Here is a 20,996-nt window from a genome sequence, read left to right as displayed (position 1 = left end):
TTTTAAGTATTGGTTTGTGGGTTTTACATGTAATGAAATAAATGGGCTGTTTGAAGCTTAAAATAAACAGTAGACTCCTCTTAACCATTCTTATAGCAAGCTATCTTTTAATCAGGTCATAAAATTTCAAATTACTCGTAATAATAATTTCATGATTAAACATGTTCTCATATAGAAAGTTTGATAGGCTTTAAAACATTATTCATTGTGTTATATCTATATTGTGTAAATCTATATTTAAGTTAAAATGATTATTATACATACATCCTACATGAAACAAGAAACATGCATATCTCCCACAAATGAACTACAAGTAGCATTACTAAGTTTTAAATATGAACATCCGAAAATAAAAATAAAATCCAATTAAAACAAATTTAATGTTTTGGTTTTTTAGTCTATGAAGTTTATAAAAACACAACTTCTTTAAGGGTTGTTCGACTTTGTTATTGTCTACACATGCCATATATACCTATGTTTCTACAATGAAAACAGCTGGAAATAATCCTCTACGGATTTGTTATGAACAAAATGTAACCAAACACTAACATGAATACACCTCAAGTACACCCCAAGTAACAAGTCATTCGGCCACACGATTCAAAATTTTCAGTGATGTTTCAGTAAAATAATTTTATTTTGTATACATAAGGTAAATATATAATTAGTGGTAACTATTTAGCACTAAAACAACTTGTATTTTCCAAAACGTATCCGGTAGGGGAGATTTAATAGGAATCCCAGATCAACTCTGAAATGGTTGGATATTTGTAGGGTAGATTATAATAATAAAAGAGATACTTATATACACTGTAATATATTGCGTTTGAAGATATTTAGCTATTGAGAATATCTAAGAATTGAGATACTTTTGCAAATAGTAAACTTCTAAAATTCAGCATATACTACATCTCATTTGCACGCGTCTGTCGCATCTGAATTTACATAAAATATTTGACTGTTTTAATAGCAAAAATAGCAAAAGACGCGTTTGCGACATTCCTATTTTGGGATTGAAACAACCGAGTTTCAAAGCTAACCATGGACTAACTAATAGAGCTAAAATAATGAGAGTTTGATTCCAGAATATAAACCACATTATTTTCATACAAAAATTTTCCGTTTTTATATTGATAATGAAAAAGATTCAAGTTTTTGGCGCTTTTCAACAAAAATTAAACTTGGAAAATAAATAACTTATAATTTTGGTCTAAATACGAAATTTTATATTAGTTATTATCTAAAATAAACGGGTCCTTAGTATGAAAGTTTTTTGAGGAATCACCGCCCGGCGCAGTCTGGCTGTTTGCGCGTTCAGTAATGTCGAGTAAAAATATCCAAGAAGTGGGATACTCTTGCAGATAGAATACATATCAGCATATTCTGGATCTCATTTGAACGCGTCTGTCATATCTGAATTTACATCAGAAATTTTTGACTGTGTTATAGCAGAAAACGCGTTACTGCATTATTCTTACTCATTTTTCACATTTATTTTGAGAATATCCATGAATTGGGCTAATCCTGCTGATAGAAAATTTAGAAAATTCTTTATGTTCTGTTTACAACCCGTCACGTGTCTGTCAAAACAAATCTGAACTTACTACAGAATTTTTAATGTGGCAATACCAAGAGACGCGTTACTGCGTCATTCTTACTCATTTTTATATCGGGAATATCTATAGATTGGGATACTCTAGCAGATAGAAAATGTATGACATTCAGCATACTCTGGATCTCATTTGCACGCGCCTGTCTCATCTTAATGCACAGCAGTAAGTTGAGGACGGGTTTCTGAGTATGAGATTGTTTTGAGGGAACATTGCCCTGCGCAGTTTGGCTGTTAGCGCTTTCAGTCGAAATCAAGTAAATTAACAAAACCTGCTCAGTTAAACTTGGCCTAATTTTGTAACTTATGACGTAGAAAAATATATGAGGATGCAAATTTGAAATATGAATAAGAACATGCGTGCAATGATGTAGTCTGCATAATGAAGGTACAATAGTTTTAATAACTACAGTAAATATGATCTTTTATAGTTCCAGGTGTCTAATGTATGTTTACAGACAATATATGCCACACCAAGGCTGATAAGGATAGGGAACAGATAACGGTACAAATTTAATGTTTCCATTCATTTATTCATTTTTGTGCCTCTAAGATGAGCTGTGAAATCCCGTCAAGGAAAATATGTAACATACGGTGTAACACTGATACTTTACTTTTATTATAGAAAACTACGCAATTGAACTTCATAATAGGTGCACTACGTGAACTAAATCCATGAAATAACAAAAGGCAGAAGTAAAAGCGTAATAAAATCATGGTAATACATTTCTTAAGACGTTGAGGTTGTTAAAATACCCATAATAGTTTTAACTGGAAGTAAATTAAAAAAAAATTATAAAATAAAGTTAAACTTTGAATGATTATTTGTTTCGTTGACAATGATTTTGGAATAAAGTTTAAATGTTGTAATCTCAAGTTCTGCGATAGTTGCCCTTATAGTGCAAAGATTGAGAAAGCAAACAAAAGTGGTATGCAGAAAAAACAGTTTATTAGAAGTATGTATCGTTATGTTAACTTACTCTACTACGCATTTCTCACTATAGAATGCTCTTTAGAAGGTTCACATTCCAATCTCTGTTCTGCCAAAGTAATCGATTAGGGGAAAAGACAGTGCTAAAGATATCAAAATCTACATGGAATTCTATCAACACTCGTAACCATAGACCAACATGATTGGCTATTATTGTAGGAATTTTTTATTCTGTCCATAAACATTGTCTTAAGACTTGGTGTTGGTGTCTTATATAAGTTTAAAAAATAAAAGCTGGGGAAATACCCAATATTTCTTCCGCCTTGAGATTGTAGGATATGAAAATTTCTGACGATGAAAACCCAATTTTGACCAGTATATATTGTAATGTAGTAATGTGAGTCACAATGTTACGTTGAGTGAGTAAACCCAGTAGGGGTCACCACTTCTGGCTGGTTTATACCTTCCAGTTGGACCCACATTGGGTACAGCAAAAACCGTTGTCACTTGGGCACACTTATGGATGTTCAGAAGCGGCACATCACTTACAGCAAAGTCGAGATTCTGGGTCTCAAGGTTAATTTGATAGGTCTAGTCTACTGTGGAAGATGACTGTTGGAGTTGGTGAGGTTCGTTCCCTAAGAGTGTCAAAAGGTTCTTGCCAACCTAGACATAAGGGTGTGCCCCCCTGCATGCTTTGACTGGAGAATCTGGTTCAGAGCTGACTTCCTCTTCTTCCGAGGGGAAATGACTGGATTAGTACCCTAAAGATTGCCTCGTGGGTCTCGACAGGAGGTAGTCCTACCCCAAACCTTACCAATCTAGGATATCCTCAAGCAGCGCAAATATCCTTATAGAACTAGGTGAAATTTTCTAAGCTTCCTGTCCTAAGAGAAGGAACAAAACAGATGTGTGAGTGTGTGAAATGCTCGCACGAACCTCACGGATCACGTCCAGACTATACATTGCTTTCCTAATACTACGTTCTAAAGTTTGCACAAATTCTATAACCTTGGTAGTTTCAAATCAATCGGTATTGAATTCGATTTTGACCATGAGAAATAGAGATTTAAAAATAATATCACAAACGTGACCTAAAATACACGAGACAGAAATCTGATCCTTGTGAATTGTTTTTGTACTGTCATAGTTAGGTCTAGGAGGAAGGACATTAACTAATCAGCAATGGACAGAAGAAACAGGCCTAGACCCAGACCGCACATGCGGCAGGAAGATTGTCCGCCAGTCCAGCAGCCTCCGCCTGCGGTAAGTTGAGTATTAGGTCTTTTTTAAATTTAAACTTTAGACGTATCAATTTTGAAAAAGATATAAATAATAATACTCCAAAATATGTTTATGCGTTAGCAATATAATACATGGATTGTTGAAAACACGACATTTATATTTGCGGGGACGAAAAATTACTACCGCAAAATATTTGTTTTTTTCGGGGGGGGGGGGGGTAGCTAAGAAGAAAAATCGAAAGATACGAAAGATAAATCACCAGACTAGTTCTATAATAGATGGCATTAGAAAAAGAAAATTACAACTTAATCGACCTTTTGCTTTGGACCAGAGGTAAACGCGCCGTTTTAGGATACGTCTGATATCAAGCTAACTTTTGTAAGGACAGTTGCATTTCAGCTTTGCAGAATGACGGGAAGTAGTCTTGATTATCATAAAGAAACGCAATACTTAAGAAATAAATTTGTTTTACCTTCACTGTAGTAACTGCATTGAAAATCTTTTTTATCGTAAAGAATTTGTTCTTCAACGTCTTTTATTAGCACTCCAGTATCAATTACACGTATATTTTAGTATCAGTATTAATAGTGTGTATTGTTTTGAATCCAGTATACACATTATTAGACTTATTTAGTGTGAATTTTAAGTATTAAGAAGGTGACTCAACAAAACTCTATGAATATTTAAACTATGGGTGTTTTAGTATGCAGTTTGTGTGAATTGTGCTGGGGAGACAGTTGTGTTGTGGTAGAAATTCCCTGCGATAGTTTTATCTCGTTTGTGTGCACTTTCGAAACAAGTTCTATTTTTATCAACTAGCATAATCTTAAATAGTAAAAGAATGAAGCTACGAGCCTCGACACCCCGCAAATCCTATTTTTATTGTTTAATTGTCTTAATAAGATGGATAAATTGATATCATGCGAACAAAAATGTTACTCTCTTCAGTTCTGTATTACTCTGTTCATTTCAATACCACATCCTGGATATTATAATGTCTTTTTTAATAGTTGTAACGTACTTGATGTACTTATTTGACGGTGTACAAGAGATTATCTTGTGTTTAGTGCCATTTGTATCGTAGGTGTCTCTCCTCTATCGTCATCCAGGACTACGAGACAGACCGTATACACTCAATTAGGTAAAACGGCAAGATTCTATCAAAGCTGCGGTGTAATCCATAACCATAAATATTATTGATTTACAGGCAACAATTATTTAACGGCTTGAGAGGAAATTTCCATTCTCCATTTAAATATCAAAACCAAATATCCTATTTATCTGTCTGACCGTTTCAACTTTATCTCCTATATTAGTGAACGACCTGCAAGAAGGGTGGCCACTTTACTTTCAATTAATTCATCGATAAACAATTTTAATAGGTCCTTTACTGTTCAGGCTTGTTGCCTTTGGAACGCTCTCCTCGATAATATCAGATGCATTAAGGGCTATGCTCGCTTCGGGGCGGGGGTTAGGGGCTTTTTACTGTTAGGGGGGGGGCTGTGGGGGTGAAACATGTTGCTTGTTGCAGTTATGTGGACAATCGATGTGTTGGAGTCATTGAACGTGTATTTGCTTCTTGCTCTTCATTTTGAAAATTTTCTTGTATTTATCTTAATATACTGTATACACAGTGTTTTCTTTTATTTTATGTTTTGAATTGATTTCAATATGTTGATTTGTACATTAAGTTCCTTTAATTTTGTATAGGTTAAGAATCTTTGTTATTTTATATTTAAAGCATGAGTTAATAATTTAACCGTAATTGTGTCAAAGTATTGTAAATTTACTGTTTACAATAATAGCTGTTTATTAGCCCTAACTCCGCCTCTTTAATAAAGGCGTATTTAATTTCATTTCACAAATGATAAATTCATCATCAAATGATTTTATTCAAAGATTATTTCAGTAGACCAAATTAACCTAATAGTAAGACAGTAGTTTTATTTTAGTTAGATTATCGTAATGACATTAAAAATAGCACCAGAATTATTATCGAGAGCAAAAACATAATTAATTGTATTTTCTAAGACACTATGTTCTTGCTTGTTGCTCCACAGATGTACCAAAAACATTGCAATTATACTTAGAAGATGCGTCTCGGGAGTTTCTTCATCCTTAAGTCAGCCTTTGCAGGATGTAACAGGTATACAATAAGTTAAAATAAATAAGTAAAAACAAAAATTACATAACTATTGTTGTTATAGCCCAGGGAACCCGAGATGATCGACTGGACCGGTTTCGAACCAGTAAGTTTTGTCGGTGAACTTTTGTAGAGTTGAATCATTACAGTTATATTTGTTGAGTAATGTAGTACAAATCTGAAAATTTTATTATTTCCATAAAGATATCTTCATTCGTTTAGAAGTCATGTTATACATTACCAAGTAGATAGATTTCAATATACTTTTAGTTATTGTTGTATTTATTTTTATTGTAATAGTGTTAAAACCCATAAGTACCTGTTTATCATTAACTACTGCTTATTACATAAACACTTCTACCGGGTTATGGAAATCGTAAAGTATTTGGATTACCCAAATTTTACCCACACCTTTCCTCTCCAGCTAACTGTATATATTCCTCAGGTTGAGCCGAGGTCAGGAGGATATTTCAGTTAGTTCTGATGTTCGATAATAGGACTGTACCACATTACTTGTTACCGTTCTATTATTTACTACCTAAGCCTCTCACTCAGTGATGGGATAATCGAATACTTAAGATAATCGAATACATTGTGTTCAAAAAGCACCTTTGAACACATTCATTATTCACTTCATTATTATTGTTACTTATTTCTTATTTGAGTATTTTTGATGAAATGGTGCTTATTAGGCTACTTCAGATAAAGCTTTGAACGTATAGTATTATTTTCGCTCATACGGAATTTTTGAAATGACGTTGGATAAAGTCTTTCATTTAATGCATTCATTATGTTTTCAAGAATATTTTCACAAAGACACGCATTGTAATGCCGTGGTTATTTATGTTCACACTGAAAATAGCCTAACAACAGAACATCTTTTTACGTGATTGAGAAGAATGTTAAAACAACATGGGTTGTTTACTATACAAGATACAAATAAGATAGTCTTTGAAATGTACAAACAAACATTTGGAGTTCAGTAATGCGATTACATGTTAGCAATGTGCTATAGAGAACCTGAGTTGCTGAGTAATGTATGGTTTTCAGATGAATTATGCACCTTAATTGTTTAATAAACAAGCATAAAGCATGTTTTCTTGGGGTTTAAAGCCTGGACAGTGTTGTAAAGAGGCAGCAGAAAAGTAAGTGTGTAACAATTTGGTGCACTATGTAAGGGAAAAATATTATTGGTCCATACTTTGTTAAAGACAATTATGGATATTCTGTCACTGCAAATCAGGACCAATATAAGGTCACTATTGATAGTTTTATAAGAGACCTCAGGAGGCACAGCCGTGAAAAACACCTGACTGTTTGTTTACAATGATTCTACCAGCATGGCACAATCAGCCACTCTATTTTAGGCAACATTGTTTTCCCTCAAAAAACTTTTGGCATCTGCCTATCTCTCTTACACCAAACTTTCCTTACTCTGCCCATTCCCCTGATCTTATACCACCTGACGCCTACGTCTGGTTAATGTTGGAGAAGGCTTTTCGTGGAGATCCATCGGCTATCATCGTCCTACTCAAGGAAAAGTAACTATTTGAGCTATAATGAATATAATGAGCATGAAATAACAGCTCTTCATCAAAACGATGGAAAACATTCAAGAACGTTAAGGGTGTTTTCTCAATCTGAACTTAGGCTATATTGAACATATTATTACCCGAGTCTAATCGATTCCACTTTTCTGTGTTTCACTGTAAATTTTGGTTCATAATGTAATTTGTAATTGTTAATTCGGTTGTAGACGTTATTGTAAAAGTAATAATATACTGCTCTTGCAATAATGTAGTATTCAGTGGCAAGCCTTTGCAATGGCTTCGATTGAGGATATAGAAAATTATCAAAAGGATTGTCACAAGCTAAGTTTGAAATCATACATGCGGTGGGTACTCAGCTCTAACAAAATCGATGATGCTGTTTTTTATCAAAATTACCCTGAAAATATCTTACTATTTCTTTCTAATAAGGGCCTAAAACTGCTAGTTGCCTACTAAACAATGCCTAAAAATCCAACATTCTGACAACGAACTAAGCTAGTATCGCCTAATAAACTGCTAGACGTTTGTGGAATGGGAGTTAAAAGTACTAAACTACTGTAGAACTTCATTCAAAGGTATCAAGAGTTCTAAATTTCACAAACCAAGAAATGTGAAATTCCAGATTTCATAAATCCAATCTTTTAGAAACCCCAGTATCGTGTATTCCAGGAAACTTAGTCAATTTTTACTACAAAGAACATCACAGTGCTAGAATAGTCTAATCAGTCAAAATTGTAGAATAGATCTAACTAAGCCCTGTTACATATTTACAACGATACAATACAATTACTGTTTCATCACCTTAGAATTTTAAATATTGTAATGCTATTTTGGTTGTTGATATTGCTTATTACAGACTAGTGTGTACAAAATGTTTGTGTAGGAGCTTATTCATTCATTGTGTGTCTAATATAAAAATTATGAAAATGTTTACTAATTATGCTTAATCCAATTTTAGCCAGCCCCTCGTGCACCATCACCACGTTGTCCATCCCCACCACGTTGTCCTGAGGATGAGGAGAGGAGGAGGCAGGAAGAGTTTAGGCGGAATTTGGTATGAATGTTACACCACTTGTGTTTTTTTTTTCATAAACTGTGCTTGTACCGTGTTTGGAGGATTTTAAAATATGTACTCTTAGTTATAGCTAAACTATGACAACCGATTACGAAGTTAATATTATTACAATATTTTTTTCGCGTTACCGTTATGTTAAGTCAACTGAACATAACAGTTCCTTCTAGATTAAGGTTGCTGAGTATAGATGAATATAAAATAATTAATGTTTACTTCCTCTCGATATATAAGCAGTATGATACTACGCTTTAGGATATAACTTAATGTAGTAGAAGAAATGCTAGAGCAGCTAGCACCAAAATAGTCCGATGCCATATTAGGCGGTGTTGCCATATCGTTGCTGACTACCAGAAGTTCGCTATGACGCAGCTATGATTAGTACTGACTGTTTAATTTAAATGTTGCCTGAAAATCAGGTTAATGAAGCCAAGCTTACGTAATTTGTTTTTGATGATCTCTAACGACATTTTTTTACTCAAACAGATGTTGAGACTCATCATTATTTTTTTGTTCGCGCACATTGGCAACAGTGTTGGCCGTTAGGTGTAGAGGGGACTTTGATCACAAAAGATACCATCGGACTGTTTTGTGCTGGTTGCTCTAGTAATATAATAGTGAAACAAGTAAGAGTAAGGTTTTGGTAACGTACTTTAAAAATTTTGTTTCTCGGAGTTCGGATATTCGTAGGAATGTTGTCTTATACCTTACAGGACAGATATATCCGTATTTGTTCAATAACACAGGATGTAAGCCACTTGGCGCAGGTATGCCATTGAAACCCAGATAAGATTTAAAAATAATATGACGAGTGCATGGTCCTAAACTTCTAAAGGTTGTGTTGTATTTGTAAAGGTTTTGATACTCTCATTAGGGGTCACTTCTGGCTGGTTTATGCCTGCTCCCTAAATTGTGACTTACATCTAACAATCCAATAGATGTCAAAGAGCAGCATATTTTTGGTGGTAACTTGACTGGTAGATCTAATTCACTTTGGAGAATTATTACCGTAGTGCATGGAGCTCCCTTTAAGTTTACAAAACCTGTTTATAAACCCTTTCATTTTCAACTTGAATGACAGATGCTGAACATAAAAAGTATTTGCCTTTCCAAAAAGACATAACTGAGATAGTGATCATCATCCCTTCTCTTTAAGGGAGGAACCGATCCTAATCACCCACGCTTACCTTCTAGGATCGCTCCGGAAGCCGCGCAGAGAGATTTCATTCGTAGGCTTTAAATGTTGCTTGAAACTTTCTGCGTAGACAAGAATATGTTATATGATGGTGCATGTCCTACCATGAAACCTGAGCCTAACTATTGTCTAAATTTATTTTCTTGTGATTGGTTGCCTGTCTATCTGCTCGCAGGACATCTCAAGAATTAAATGAGTTATATAATTTGCACGCATTGTATTATTGAGATGGTTATACAATTTAATTGGAGGTTTACGTGATGATATCACGTATTTGTCTCCAAGAAATATTACAAAGTGAATCATTATAATAGAGTATGTTCAAAAGCTATGCATAACTGTATTTTGTCATCTTTAATATCAATGTTCTGTTATTACGAATTTTAGAGTGGAGTTTACTTACATCTCTCTAAAGGTCCTTTTTAATTTTTGATCTTGCTTTTGGTATAAGAGGCAACGTTTCTTCCAAACTCAATTGAACACAATCGAATATATTTTCATTCCATAGGTTTTAATAAAATGTTATAATGTAACTATGGATAATTGTAGTCACCTCTACAGTATTCATGGCTAGGCAAGTTTAAATCTACTCACTAATTACAAGTAACAGTATCAAAACCCTGAGCTACCTCTTGACGCAATTGGTACAGAACAATTAGGGTAACAAAACTTTCAACAGATAATTTATCATACTAGTTACTGCAAATACCCATATCAAAATATCTCTGAACCTAACTCACAACTTCTAATACATTTTCAATATAATCAATTATTTAAATAAAAATTAGTTAAACATTCACAAAAAGTAAATAATTTATTGATGTTTTATTTTTTTCTTGGAACTTCAATATTTAATGTTTGTTTGGAAACGGAAATACTGTAAAAATAAATTTCTATATATTCGCCCTAATGATGTATCCTTGCGGAACTCTATTTCAAAATTTCCTGTTATCTCTATATTGTCATTCCTTTCTTCAACACTACCAAAAAAAAAAAAAAAAAAAAAAAAAAAAAAAATATATGTAGCGCACTGATAAAATCTTAATTGACTGTAACAGCTTTATTCTTAGTCAATCCAGACGCCTCTTAGATTCAACGCCTCTTTCAAATGTTTAAGGGTTATTTAAATCAATCTCAAACTTTTTACACTTTATTGATTATCATTAACATCTCCAACAGTTCTACGAATTTAAATAGAAGCGTAAAATAGAGAGATGTGAAATGCCTTATAGGGAAATCTCTATTCCTTATAAACACATAAAAAATGGGAGATTGTTTTGGAATTATATCTCTATTCTTGGTTAGGCGAATGGAGGGCAACATAATATTTTTATGGGATATCCCCACACAATCTTCCAAAAAAATCTCTAAAATTCCCTTTGCTGATTTCAAATGCGAGAATTAAGTGTGTGTTTAAATATTTTCAGTACCCGAAGAAGATAATATATTCCAGTCCTCAAAACATATTGTTATATTTGTTACATAACGTTGGCGGATGACCGAAATCCTATCGTCCTTCTCAAATAATCCATAGTCAATATTATGGATAGATTTGAAACAAAAAATTATAAATAACAATATTTATTTCAAGTTCAGATTGAAATGTTGTATAAATAATTTGGGATGGCAAATATGTTCTTATTATTAGTTACACTGAATTTTCTAAGTTATTCAAGGAACCTATATTCAACTTAAAATTAGCTGATTTCTTCTTGATGGTATACAAGCGTATAAAATACTGATGATAACAAAACAGGGATAGGTGTGTAGTAATCTTGTAATGAAGTACAGTAAAATCAGCGAGGATATTAGTTTAGGGGAAACGTGCTATATTGGCAGTTCAAATATCAGTGGTATATAGATGTAATAATAATAATACCATTTAATAAATAACTAAAAACCAGTTAATAATGGCAAACATACAATCGAATACAGAGGTAATTATCTGGTTGAAAACTTTTGAGCCAAGAATGTTTTTCCGCAGAGCTGACGATTTTGCTGCATGTTTAACGTAAGTGAGGTGGTTTTGGAATAGTTCTGTTTTTTGTTTACTAATATTGTAATATTTATTGAAAAATATGATGATATAATAGGTTGCAATGTTTTAACTGGAAATCTCCTGTCACATGAAGACTCTGATAACGAATATTTAATTTAAATTGGGGTTTCAATTTAAATTATGAATGAGCACTATTGTCTGAGATGTTTTTGTAGGCTCCGGTCTGCATTAGAACGTGAGTTCTCTAAGACAAACCCTGGCACCTCTTCATTTATTATATTATCAGGAATATCGAAAATTGCTCAACGATCCGCAGCGGTAAGTCACATTATTGTTTAATTACCATTCCCCATTTGACCTACGGCATACGCCTGTGGGGTGGATGTGCCAGGATCAGATTCAACAGAGTTTTCAGGCTTCAGTAGAATTATGTGCACATTGAATCCAAGAGAGTCGTGCCACGATCCTTTCAGGGAGAATATTTTTCTGACTTTACCATGCCTCAATATCTTGGATGTAGCTCTGTATTTTCGTATCCGATGTGAGTTAGTGCGTGGCAGGGACGTCCACAGGTATGATACTAGAGGTGGGGACAGCTACAGGATGCAACATCAAAGAACACTGGCATCTGAACAACTTCCTTCACAAGCTGGTGTCAGATTAATTAATATTCTCCCTGAGAGCATAAAAAATGTCAACAACCCAACCCTGTATAAAGCTCGATTAAAGGACCTTTTAGTGCCTGAAGTGTTTTACTCTGTAGATGAGTTCATGTTACTCCGCTGGGACCACTAATTTTTCGTAACTTAGTACCGATACTAAAGCCATGTATGAATAAGAGGGAGAATGTAATTTAATGTATGTATGCAAGCAGTGAATGAATCTTAGAATAGTAAACTGCAGGACTTTTAGCATTATTTATTGACGTTTGCAAATACGATGTAAAATTGTTTGAAGCAAAAAAAATATGATTGATTGATTACAATTGTTGGCCAATAAATGTGTAATTCAATATTTAATTGCTATTCTGTTGTTTTCCAGGAATGTGAGTTCGACCCGTGTAAGAGGAGAGAGTCTCCACGCCAGCCTGGGCAGTCATATGTAAGATAAACATTTTCAATTTGCCATATTAAACGTCACTTTTAACAGTAAAAATAACGAAAGGAATTAAAATATTTAAAAACGAATTATACCTTTACTTATCTATTAAAAAAATTCAGCCGTTCCCTTGGATGAGTGTAAACATAGTCTATCATTTAGGGAGCTAGGGAAATTGATCTTCTGTCCGTTTAATGTGATTAAGCTGTAGAATTACAGTTTTGAATTAACCTTCATTTATTATTATACGAGTACATAGGTGACATCGAGTTTAATGATGGTGCAAGTCACAATGTAGGAATTGGCTGTGTGGTAATGGAGTATACCACTTGGGGAGCTAGGAAAATTAATCTTCTGTCTGCTTTTTAAATTTGATTGAGCTGTAGATTTAACATTGTGGGTAAACCTTCATTTCTTCTAGTATATAGGTGACATCGAGTTTAATGATGGTGCAAGTCACAATGTAGGAATTGGCTGTGTGGTAATGGAGTATACCACTTGGGGAGCTAGGAAAATTAATCTTCTTTCTGCTTTTTAAATTTGATTGAGCTGTAGATTTAACATTGTGAGTAAACCTTCATTTCTTCTAGTATATAGGTGAAATCGAGTTTAATGATGGTGCAAGTCACAATGTAGGAATTGGCTGTGTGGTAATGGAGTATACCACTTGGGGAGCTAGGAAAATTAATCTTCTTTCTGCTTTTTAAATTTGATTGAGCTGTAGATTTAACATTGTGAGTAAACCTTCATTTCTTCTAGTATATAGGTGACATCGAGTTTAATGATGGTGCAAGTCACAATGTAGGAATTGGCTGTGTGGTAATGGAGTATACCACTTGGGGAGCTAGGAAAATTAATCTTCTGTCTGCTTGTTTAATTTGATTGAGCTGTAGATTTAACATTGTGGGTAAACCTTCATTTCTTCTAGTATATAGGTGACATCGAGTTTAATGATGGTGCAAGTCACAATGTAGGAATTGGCTGTGTGTTAACGAACATAGATTAAATAAGAATGAATTGGAGTGAAATGTAATAAAAAGAAATTAAGAGTCGAAATTCAATGAAAAAATTGCTGCAAAGACTTAATTTCAACGCAATAATGCATTTCTGTACTAACAACCCCAGCTCACTGGAACGTGGGTGCTATACCTTTCCAACAACTTGCACGTGGCACCGATTTTACACTAAAAAACTAGTAATAGTTCTGTCAATTGTGATTTGTTTATTGATCCGTGGAATTTTGCGGAGCGTCATTGAAACCTATCACTCAGTATGCTACCACATTTTCTTTTTTGTACGCCGAATGTATGTATTGATCTCATTCCTGTATGGACGTCTGTTCCTTTGTCCGTCCGCTGGACATACAGAACATAATGACATAATGACATACAGAACATAATGACATAATAACATACAAAACAAAATGACCTATAGACCTACGACTTGAACTCCTACCTTTTATTAGTGTTAGTTAATTTAACTTAATGTTACCTTCTAATGCTAATATGGAATCAACATCAACACCAAAACCTACTTTGCACGCTTTTCATAAGGTTTCCCCGCGTATAAGAGCTTCTACTTCAAGTGAATTATATTTCCAACGCCGATATAGAGTTTGCGTTGTTGACACGATCAAGGAAATCTGTCAAAAGTGTATATTGCCATTGTACATGTAGATGTACTTCTAAAAGACAAATATACAACATAGCGCCTTCAAATAATGTTTTGCTATTTAGTATACGTAACTGTATCGTAATTGCAGTTTATAATGTGCAAGTGGTATGAAAAATTTTGTGAAATGTTTTGCAGTGCTGCCTAGTAGCGATATCAATGGGCAATATCATATATACCTTCTTCGTGGAAAAATACATGTACATACAAATTTGCATAGTGGTCGGTCAAATAGTTTCTGATATATATATATACTAGCTGTTTCCCGCGGCTTCGCACGCTTTTCGTAAGTTTTGCCCGCGTATGAGCATTTCTGGTTGAAGTAAATTATATTTCCAACCCCGATGTAGATTTTACCTTGATGTCACGATCAAGAAAATATGTCAAAAATGTATTGTACATGCATAATGTATTTTATTACAAAGTGGTCTACCACTCAACCTTTAAGTTCAACCAAAAATTTAGTTTAGACAATTATACATCATAACTTAGCGCCTTCAAATAGTGTTTCACTGTTTAATATACGTATCTATCTCGTAATTGCAGGTTATAATGTGCAGGCGCTTTGAAAACTTTTCTTCATTTTATTCGTTTATATTCACGACATAAGCGAATAATTCAGATAATAACTATCCTATCTTCTAAGTTAGACTAAATTACGGATACATGTGAAATTTGATTGAAATTGGTTCAGTCGTTTTGGAGTTTTATTGGCAACATACATCGTGACTCAAGATTTTTATATATATATAAGATATATATATATATATATATATATATATATATATATATATATATATTTATAGAAACAGGTTATTCTCTTCTTAATAAATAAACCACGGTATATTGGTTTGAAACATTTATACATTTTTGTGTATCTAGGTACACTTCTTCAGATAAATATACATGTATAAATATTTACATAAATTGAAAAAAACATTAGGTTAGAACTCAAACAAGAAAAACAAACATTATAAATAAATACAGTAGATCAGCAGCTGATGGGCCATGGCATGACGTGTGTGAATAAGTTGACGAAAACAAAATTTATCTTAAATTAAGACCCCTTGGATGTCTTGTCTGAAGCACCAATTGGTGTGCAGTTTCACTTTTTTCAATTTAAATCTAGGCTTTCGTTTGAATCTTCAGGGATCTTTTTTATTTATATATATATATATATATATATATATATATATATATATATATATATATATATATATATATAGATTGAATATTACTGACAACTAACTATTTCAGAAAGAAAATATATGACTTTAATGTATTAATATGAAATTTTGCCGATGTAATAAAGTAAATGATTTTACTATTTCTAGTTCGATGAATTACTGCCAGGAGCCAGGGAACGGGGCGCGGCCTTCGCACCGGTAAGTAAGCTTTCCTTACTTTTCTGACAAATATCAGTAAAATGCAATTGAAAACTTATACGTGCTTGATTATTTGATGAAAATTCAGTGTTTTAAGATCACCACTATGAAATCATGTCGTGTTGTAAAATATATTGCTACGAGTTTACATCCTGCAGTTTTACATATTATACTCAAAATTTCACCGTAATTTATATTGAATTACACTTTTACATAGTGTTTATATTGAAGAATATTATTGCAGAAGTTTTTGAGTGAAACTTTACAATATTTAACATCTATTGAAAATCGCCTTTGCTAGATATTTTGATGGTGAATTACTTACTTTAATCGTATTTTAAAATAATTCAATATATTAATAAATCGTTTAGTAAACCGGCAAGTACATTGTAGGATAGTTAAATAAAAAAAAGACTTAGATACTTTATGGGCACTATATTATCATATATGACAATATAACATATTTCTTTCTTATAACAAACGGTATGATTCATACACAGCACATTGATATAAATAATTATTTTGAAATTTATTATCCAATGTATAGACCAGAATAATGGACGAACCGTTGATACTCGTAGTTGTAGCAACACTTTGGTACCAACTAACATAATTTACAAGGTCACCATAAGAAGATTTAAGGATGCTTTGTGTACTTGTTTTATAAACGCGAAACTGTGAAGTATTAGTTAAAATGTAAACAATACACTATAGTACAATTTTACGAAAGTTAAATGAACTTTGGTTTTATTAATTTAAATATAAAATAAATGCTATTCTTATTGCCAAACTCTATTCTCGTGAAATTTAATTTCAATATCAGTAAATCTGGTGGAATTTCCGGTAGTTAATTTTTCATCAATATTTAAATATATTTACTAAATAACTCACTATTTATGGTTTTTATATAGAGTATAGTGTATGGTATAAAGTTGTAAATATACGTGTAAATAAATAAATAAATAAATATATATATATTAGAATGTCCGCAAGCTTAATAGTTTGTGTCATTAACGTATTTTTTCCAGGGGACTCCAGGCGGTTTGAATATCTTTGATCCAATACCACAAGCATCGGTAAGTTATGTCCGTAGTCACTATTATTTTTACAAAATAAATTTTTATAACAATCTTGACCAATGACATACGTTTGAAAGACGGGCGTACTAGTTAGTTAAACACCACGTTACTAAAGAAGCTTCTAATTAGAGTTTTATTACTCGTTTTAGTACATTTTCAATACAGACCGGCTCCAATAAAAATGACTCCAAACTCATGAATAAGAGTGATTAATAGAAGCTCCCAGACCTGATACCTCTAGATATTGAGCCCCCTTAAAGTGATTTTGAAAGTTAAATCTCTGGAAATGGTTTTTGTATTTCAAAACTGGCTGTTTCCCGCTGCTTCGCACGCTTTCGTAAGCTTTGCCCGTGTATGAGCACTTTTAGTTCAAGTGAATTGTACTTTCAACGCCTATCTAGTTTTGTATAGTTCAAGAAAATCTGTCAAAAGTGTATGTTAATGCCACTGTAAACGTGTTTTATTATAAAGTGTGGTCTAACACTCAAACTTTAAGTTCAATCGGAAATTTTATTTTTAAGACAATTATGCATCACAACTTAGCGCCTTAAAATAGTCTTTGGCTATTTAATACACATAACTATCTCGTAATTGCAGTTTATAATGTGCAGGCGCTTTGAAAAATTTTATTTTTTGTAGTACTGCCTACTGGCGAGTTACATTAATGGGCATAGCATAAAAACCTTCTCCTTAGAAAACTAAATATAAATACAAGTGTTCATAAAGATCGGTCAAATAGTTTCTGAGTCTATAAAGGACATATAGACAATTATATATTTATATAATTATATATATATATAAATATATATATATATATAATATTTATTACATATATATTATATATATATATATATATATATATATATATATATATTTCCTTTATATATGAATATAAATGTTTGTGATGATTGTGAAACTGGGCTAAGGGTCTTCTGATATTTTACCAGATTTGCTGCTTTTGTATTGTTTAAATAGCATCCAAACCAAAAGAAGGAAAATTTAACCAGGTCAATGGGAAAGGGACAGATTATCATACTTGTTGTAAATTATCAAGTTCCCCCTAATATATCTAATCAATTGTCAGAGTCTTTACAATACACTAGATTTCTATATCTTCGCAATTAGTGATATTGTGTAATTATCTGATTGCAGCCAGAAGTTGTGCAAACGTTTGATCCCATACCACAAGCTCCTCCTCGTACTCAACCTTATGTAAGTTTTCACTGATTACACGAGTACTATATTTAAAGTGTAAATTGATTTAAATTTTGATTAAAATTAAATCGCCGATAGTGGTTGGAATAAGTCTAACAAAAGCCCAATAAGTTTTTTTTGTATTGTCCAACTATACTGTAAGTATTCATTGATAGCGTATATTCACAAATACTTTAAAAACCAACCGTGAGGCTAAACCTTAGTAGGAAAAATGCTGTGCTTTTTAACAAAGTTTATCTAAATGCAGTTTGCCTATAAGTATATTCAGTAACCCTCAGATGTTTAGCGGTGTGAAACAGATCTGTAAAGTTTTACTCGTTTTGCGTTTCTTACCTGTGTGGACGCCTGTTTTATGGAATTACATATTGAGATAATGGAAAAAATTAGGAATTTTAATGTTAAAAAGGGAAGTTAAAAAAGGACGTTTACCCATTGTTTTTTATACCATCATAAAGTTACACATAACATAGCTACGAGTACGTTAGGAAGGGATAACGCAATTGAAATTTGAGTTTAGACGAACAATTTGGAGTCATGTTCGTCTGAAGAGATACAAAGAAAGACGACGACGAAGAAGCTCAAAACGAAACAATTACACAGTTTCGACATCATCTATAAATTACACCTATAAATAGGTAAAGTGGGAGTCTCATTGTCTTATCAAGTAACAAGTCTGAGACAGAGTCAGATACCAAACGCTGCAATAAAAGGAAGGTGAACTGGAGCTGAACTAAAATTTTAATAAAAGAAGTTAATTTTGAGAAACATCACGTTTCCAAGTTCAGATATTTTAGAAACGCAATGCATAATTTTATTGTAAGAAAATTTGAATCTTATACAATATTCATCATTGAATTGAATTGAGTCATCTTCAGTGTTTACTGGCTGCATTAATATACAGTACTATTCACAGCTATTTAGATACAAAACGCGATGCATAACTTCATCGTATGAAAATTAGATCTTATGGATTTTAATAGTTGAAGTGAATTGAGACACCTTCGGTGTTTACTGGCTGCATTACTATACAGTACTATCCGGAAAGTTTAAGTTTTATTATTTTAATTTTTGATTTTCAGATAGATGAATTACTTGGTCCCGGGATGATAGACCGTCCAGGATATTTTACTGCTAAGGTAAGAATCATTTTCAATTTACATTATGAATTTTGAAAATAATATAAAATACAAAAACAGACTAATAATGTTCAGAACACGTCTTCCGGCTTAAATTTGAACTTTTGAAAAAGTGAGTACTTCTAAGCCAGAGTACATTTATTGGATTAAGGATGTCCCTTTAATAATTAAACCAAAAAGTAGTAAAAGGTGTCCATGGATCCCAAAATTGGGCAAGATGTCATGGTGTATCAACGCTAATTTAATATCGCCTGATAATACCACTGGAAAACTTTTTCGAATGGGCTACCTAATCGGTTTGTAGGGCGAAAGATAGATTCTACGTACTAGACTATGCATGTAATGGCATTAGTATGATTTGAAATGAGAAGCTGAAAGTTAGGTGAAAGTGTTGTAATAATTAACGATTCCACGATTGGGCGTAGAGTGTTTATTTTATATTTTAAAGTAAAGCCTAACGAAATAAAAAACAAAAACAAATAATTCAACCACTATTTAATAGGTACATTTGTTTTAAATCTTTATCAAGGTCAGTTTATTACAAACAACATTGTTTTAATTGCTATAAATTAAAAATACCTATCATGGCTCCTATATGATCAAGGTAATAAGTTTAAAAGGTTAACAGGTTTTCGGTCATTTGCCATGGTTACAGGTTATAAAAGGTATAAAACAGTTATAAAAGGTAAAAGGTATATTTCGAGGATTGGAACCTATCCTCTTCGTCAGGTGGAGGGTTACGTAAAAAACGGTTAATAGTCCTTCCACCTGACGAAGAGAATAGATTACACTCCTTGAAACGTTGTGTTATACTTTTATAACCTGTAACCATGGTAAATGTCTGGAATCCTGTGAGCCTTTAAAACTTTCCATTGTCAACAACAAACTTTAAATAATAAGTTTAATTAGAAAAGTACAGAATTATAGCTACTTATAAAACTCTATCGCGTAAAGATTGGTATAAAACATATCATTACAATACCGTTATTTCTGATTCATTTTTACTTTAAAAGAGCTTTTGGAATATTTATAGTACAAATGGAAACGAAACCACTCCTTATTGCCTTAAATAAAGTAGGTCTTTTATGTTATCCAAAATTTTATATTTGAAAAGATCCGCATTCTTGAAGTCAGATAATATATTTTATAATACATTTTTGCCACAATGCCAAGTTGAGAAGAAGAACGTTTGTAATGCTTTCGATAATTATAGTAATGTAAATTCATTTTAAGTAGTATTTTCTTATTCACGAAACTCATAAATAGACATATATGAAGAACTAAGCCTTTAAAAACATGTCTTCAGAAGAAATGTTGTACAAAATACAAATGGGGTTTAATGAACAATGTGTACAAAACTCGGACCATTAAAAACACTGTTCGAAAGTTTAAATAAATGTTAATTTGGGACTAAATTTAATAGTATAGTGAGAGCTAGGGTTTCACGGATTTAGTAATTTATATAGCTAGCTACTTTTAATAGCTAAACCAATGTCAGCTCAGACCATACATTAGGCCTAAGAGTAGCACACTCTGCATAACTTCTAATATATCTCTTGCTCAGTCCATACAAACATTTATTTGTTAGTTGTAGTGGAAGTTTAGATCGTTAAATAACTTTTTATTGTTATTTATGGCCAGTGTAAAATCAATAATTTGTGCTATTGT

The 20,996-nt window shown here is 32.7% G+C and overlaps 1 protein-coding gene across 16 annotated transcripts in view; it reads left to right on the top strand.

Moving 5' to 3' along the window:
• The window catches only part of LOC124361841 (proline-rich extensin-like protein EPR1), a 101,494-nt gene that overhangs the window by 4,680 nt on the left and 75,818 nt on the right, over window positions 1-20,996 (top strand). For 14 of the 16 annotated variants that reach the window (XM_046815861.1, XM_046815860.1, XM_046815849.1 and 11 more), the window contains exons 1-9: window positions 503-652; window positions 3,691-3,806; window positions 5,993-6,034; window positions 8,437-8,532; window positions 12,786-12,845; window positions 15,848-15,898; window positions 16,927-16,974; window positions 18,130-18,189; window positions 19,272-19,328. In XM_046815861.1, the coding sequence (XP_046671817.1) occupies window positions 3,726-3,806; window positions 5,993-6,034; window positions 8,437-8,532; window positions 12,786-12,845; window positions 15,848-15,898; window positions 16,927-16,974; window positions 18,130-18,189; window positions 19,272-19,328 (495 nt within the window). In that variant the 5' untranslated portion in view covers window positions 503-652; window positions 3,691-3,725. Of the gene's footprint in view, window positions 1-502; window positions 653-3,690; window positions 3,807-5,992; window positions 6,035-8,436; window positions 8,533-12,785; window positions 12,846-15,847; window positions 15,899-16,926; window positions 16,975-18,129; window positions 18,190-19,271; window positions 19,329-20,996 lie in introns of those variants that run through there. The other 2 variants (XM_046815845.1, XM_046815859.1) reach the window with 2 other exon arrangements.

This window comes from Homalodisca vitripennis, chromosome 5 (genome assembly GCF_021130785.1).
Source record: "Homalodisca vitripennis isolate AUS2020 chromosome 5, UT_GWSS_2.1, whole genome shotgun sequence".
Lineage (NCBI taxonomy): Eukaryota > Metazoa > Arthropoda > Insecta > Hemiptera > Cicadellidae > Homalodisca > Homalodisca vitripennis.
Note: the sequence above shows the minus strand (reverse complement) of the source record. Positions and strands in the feature narration are given on the sequence as shown.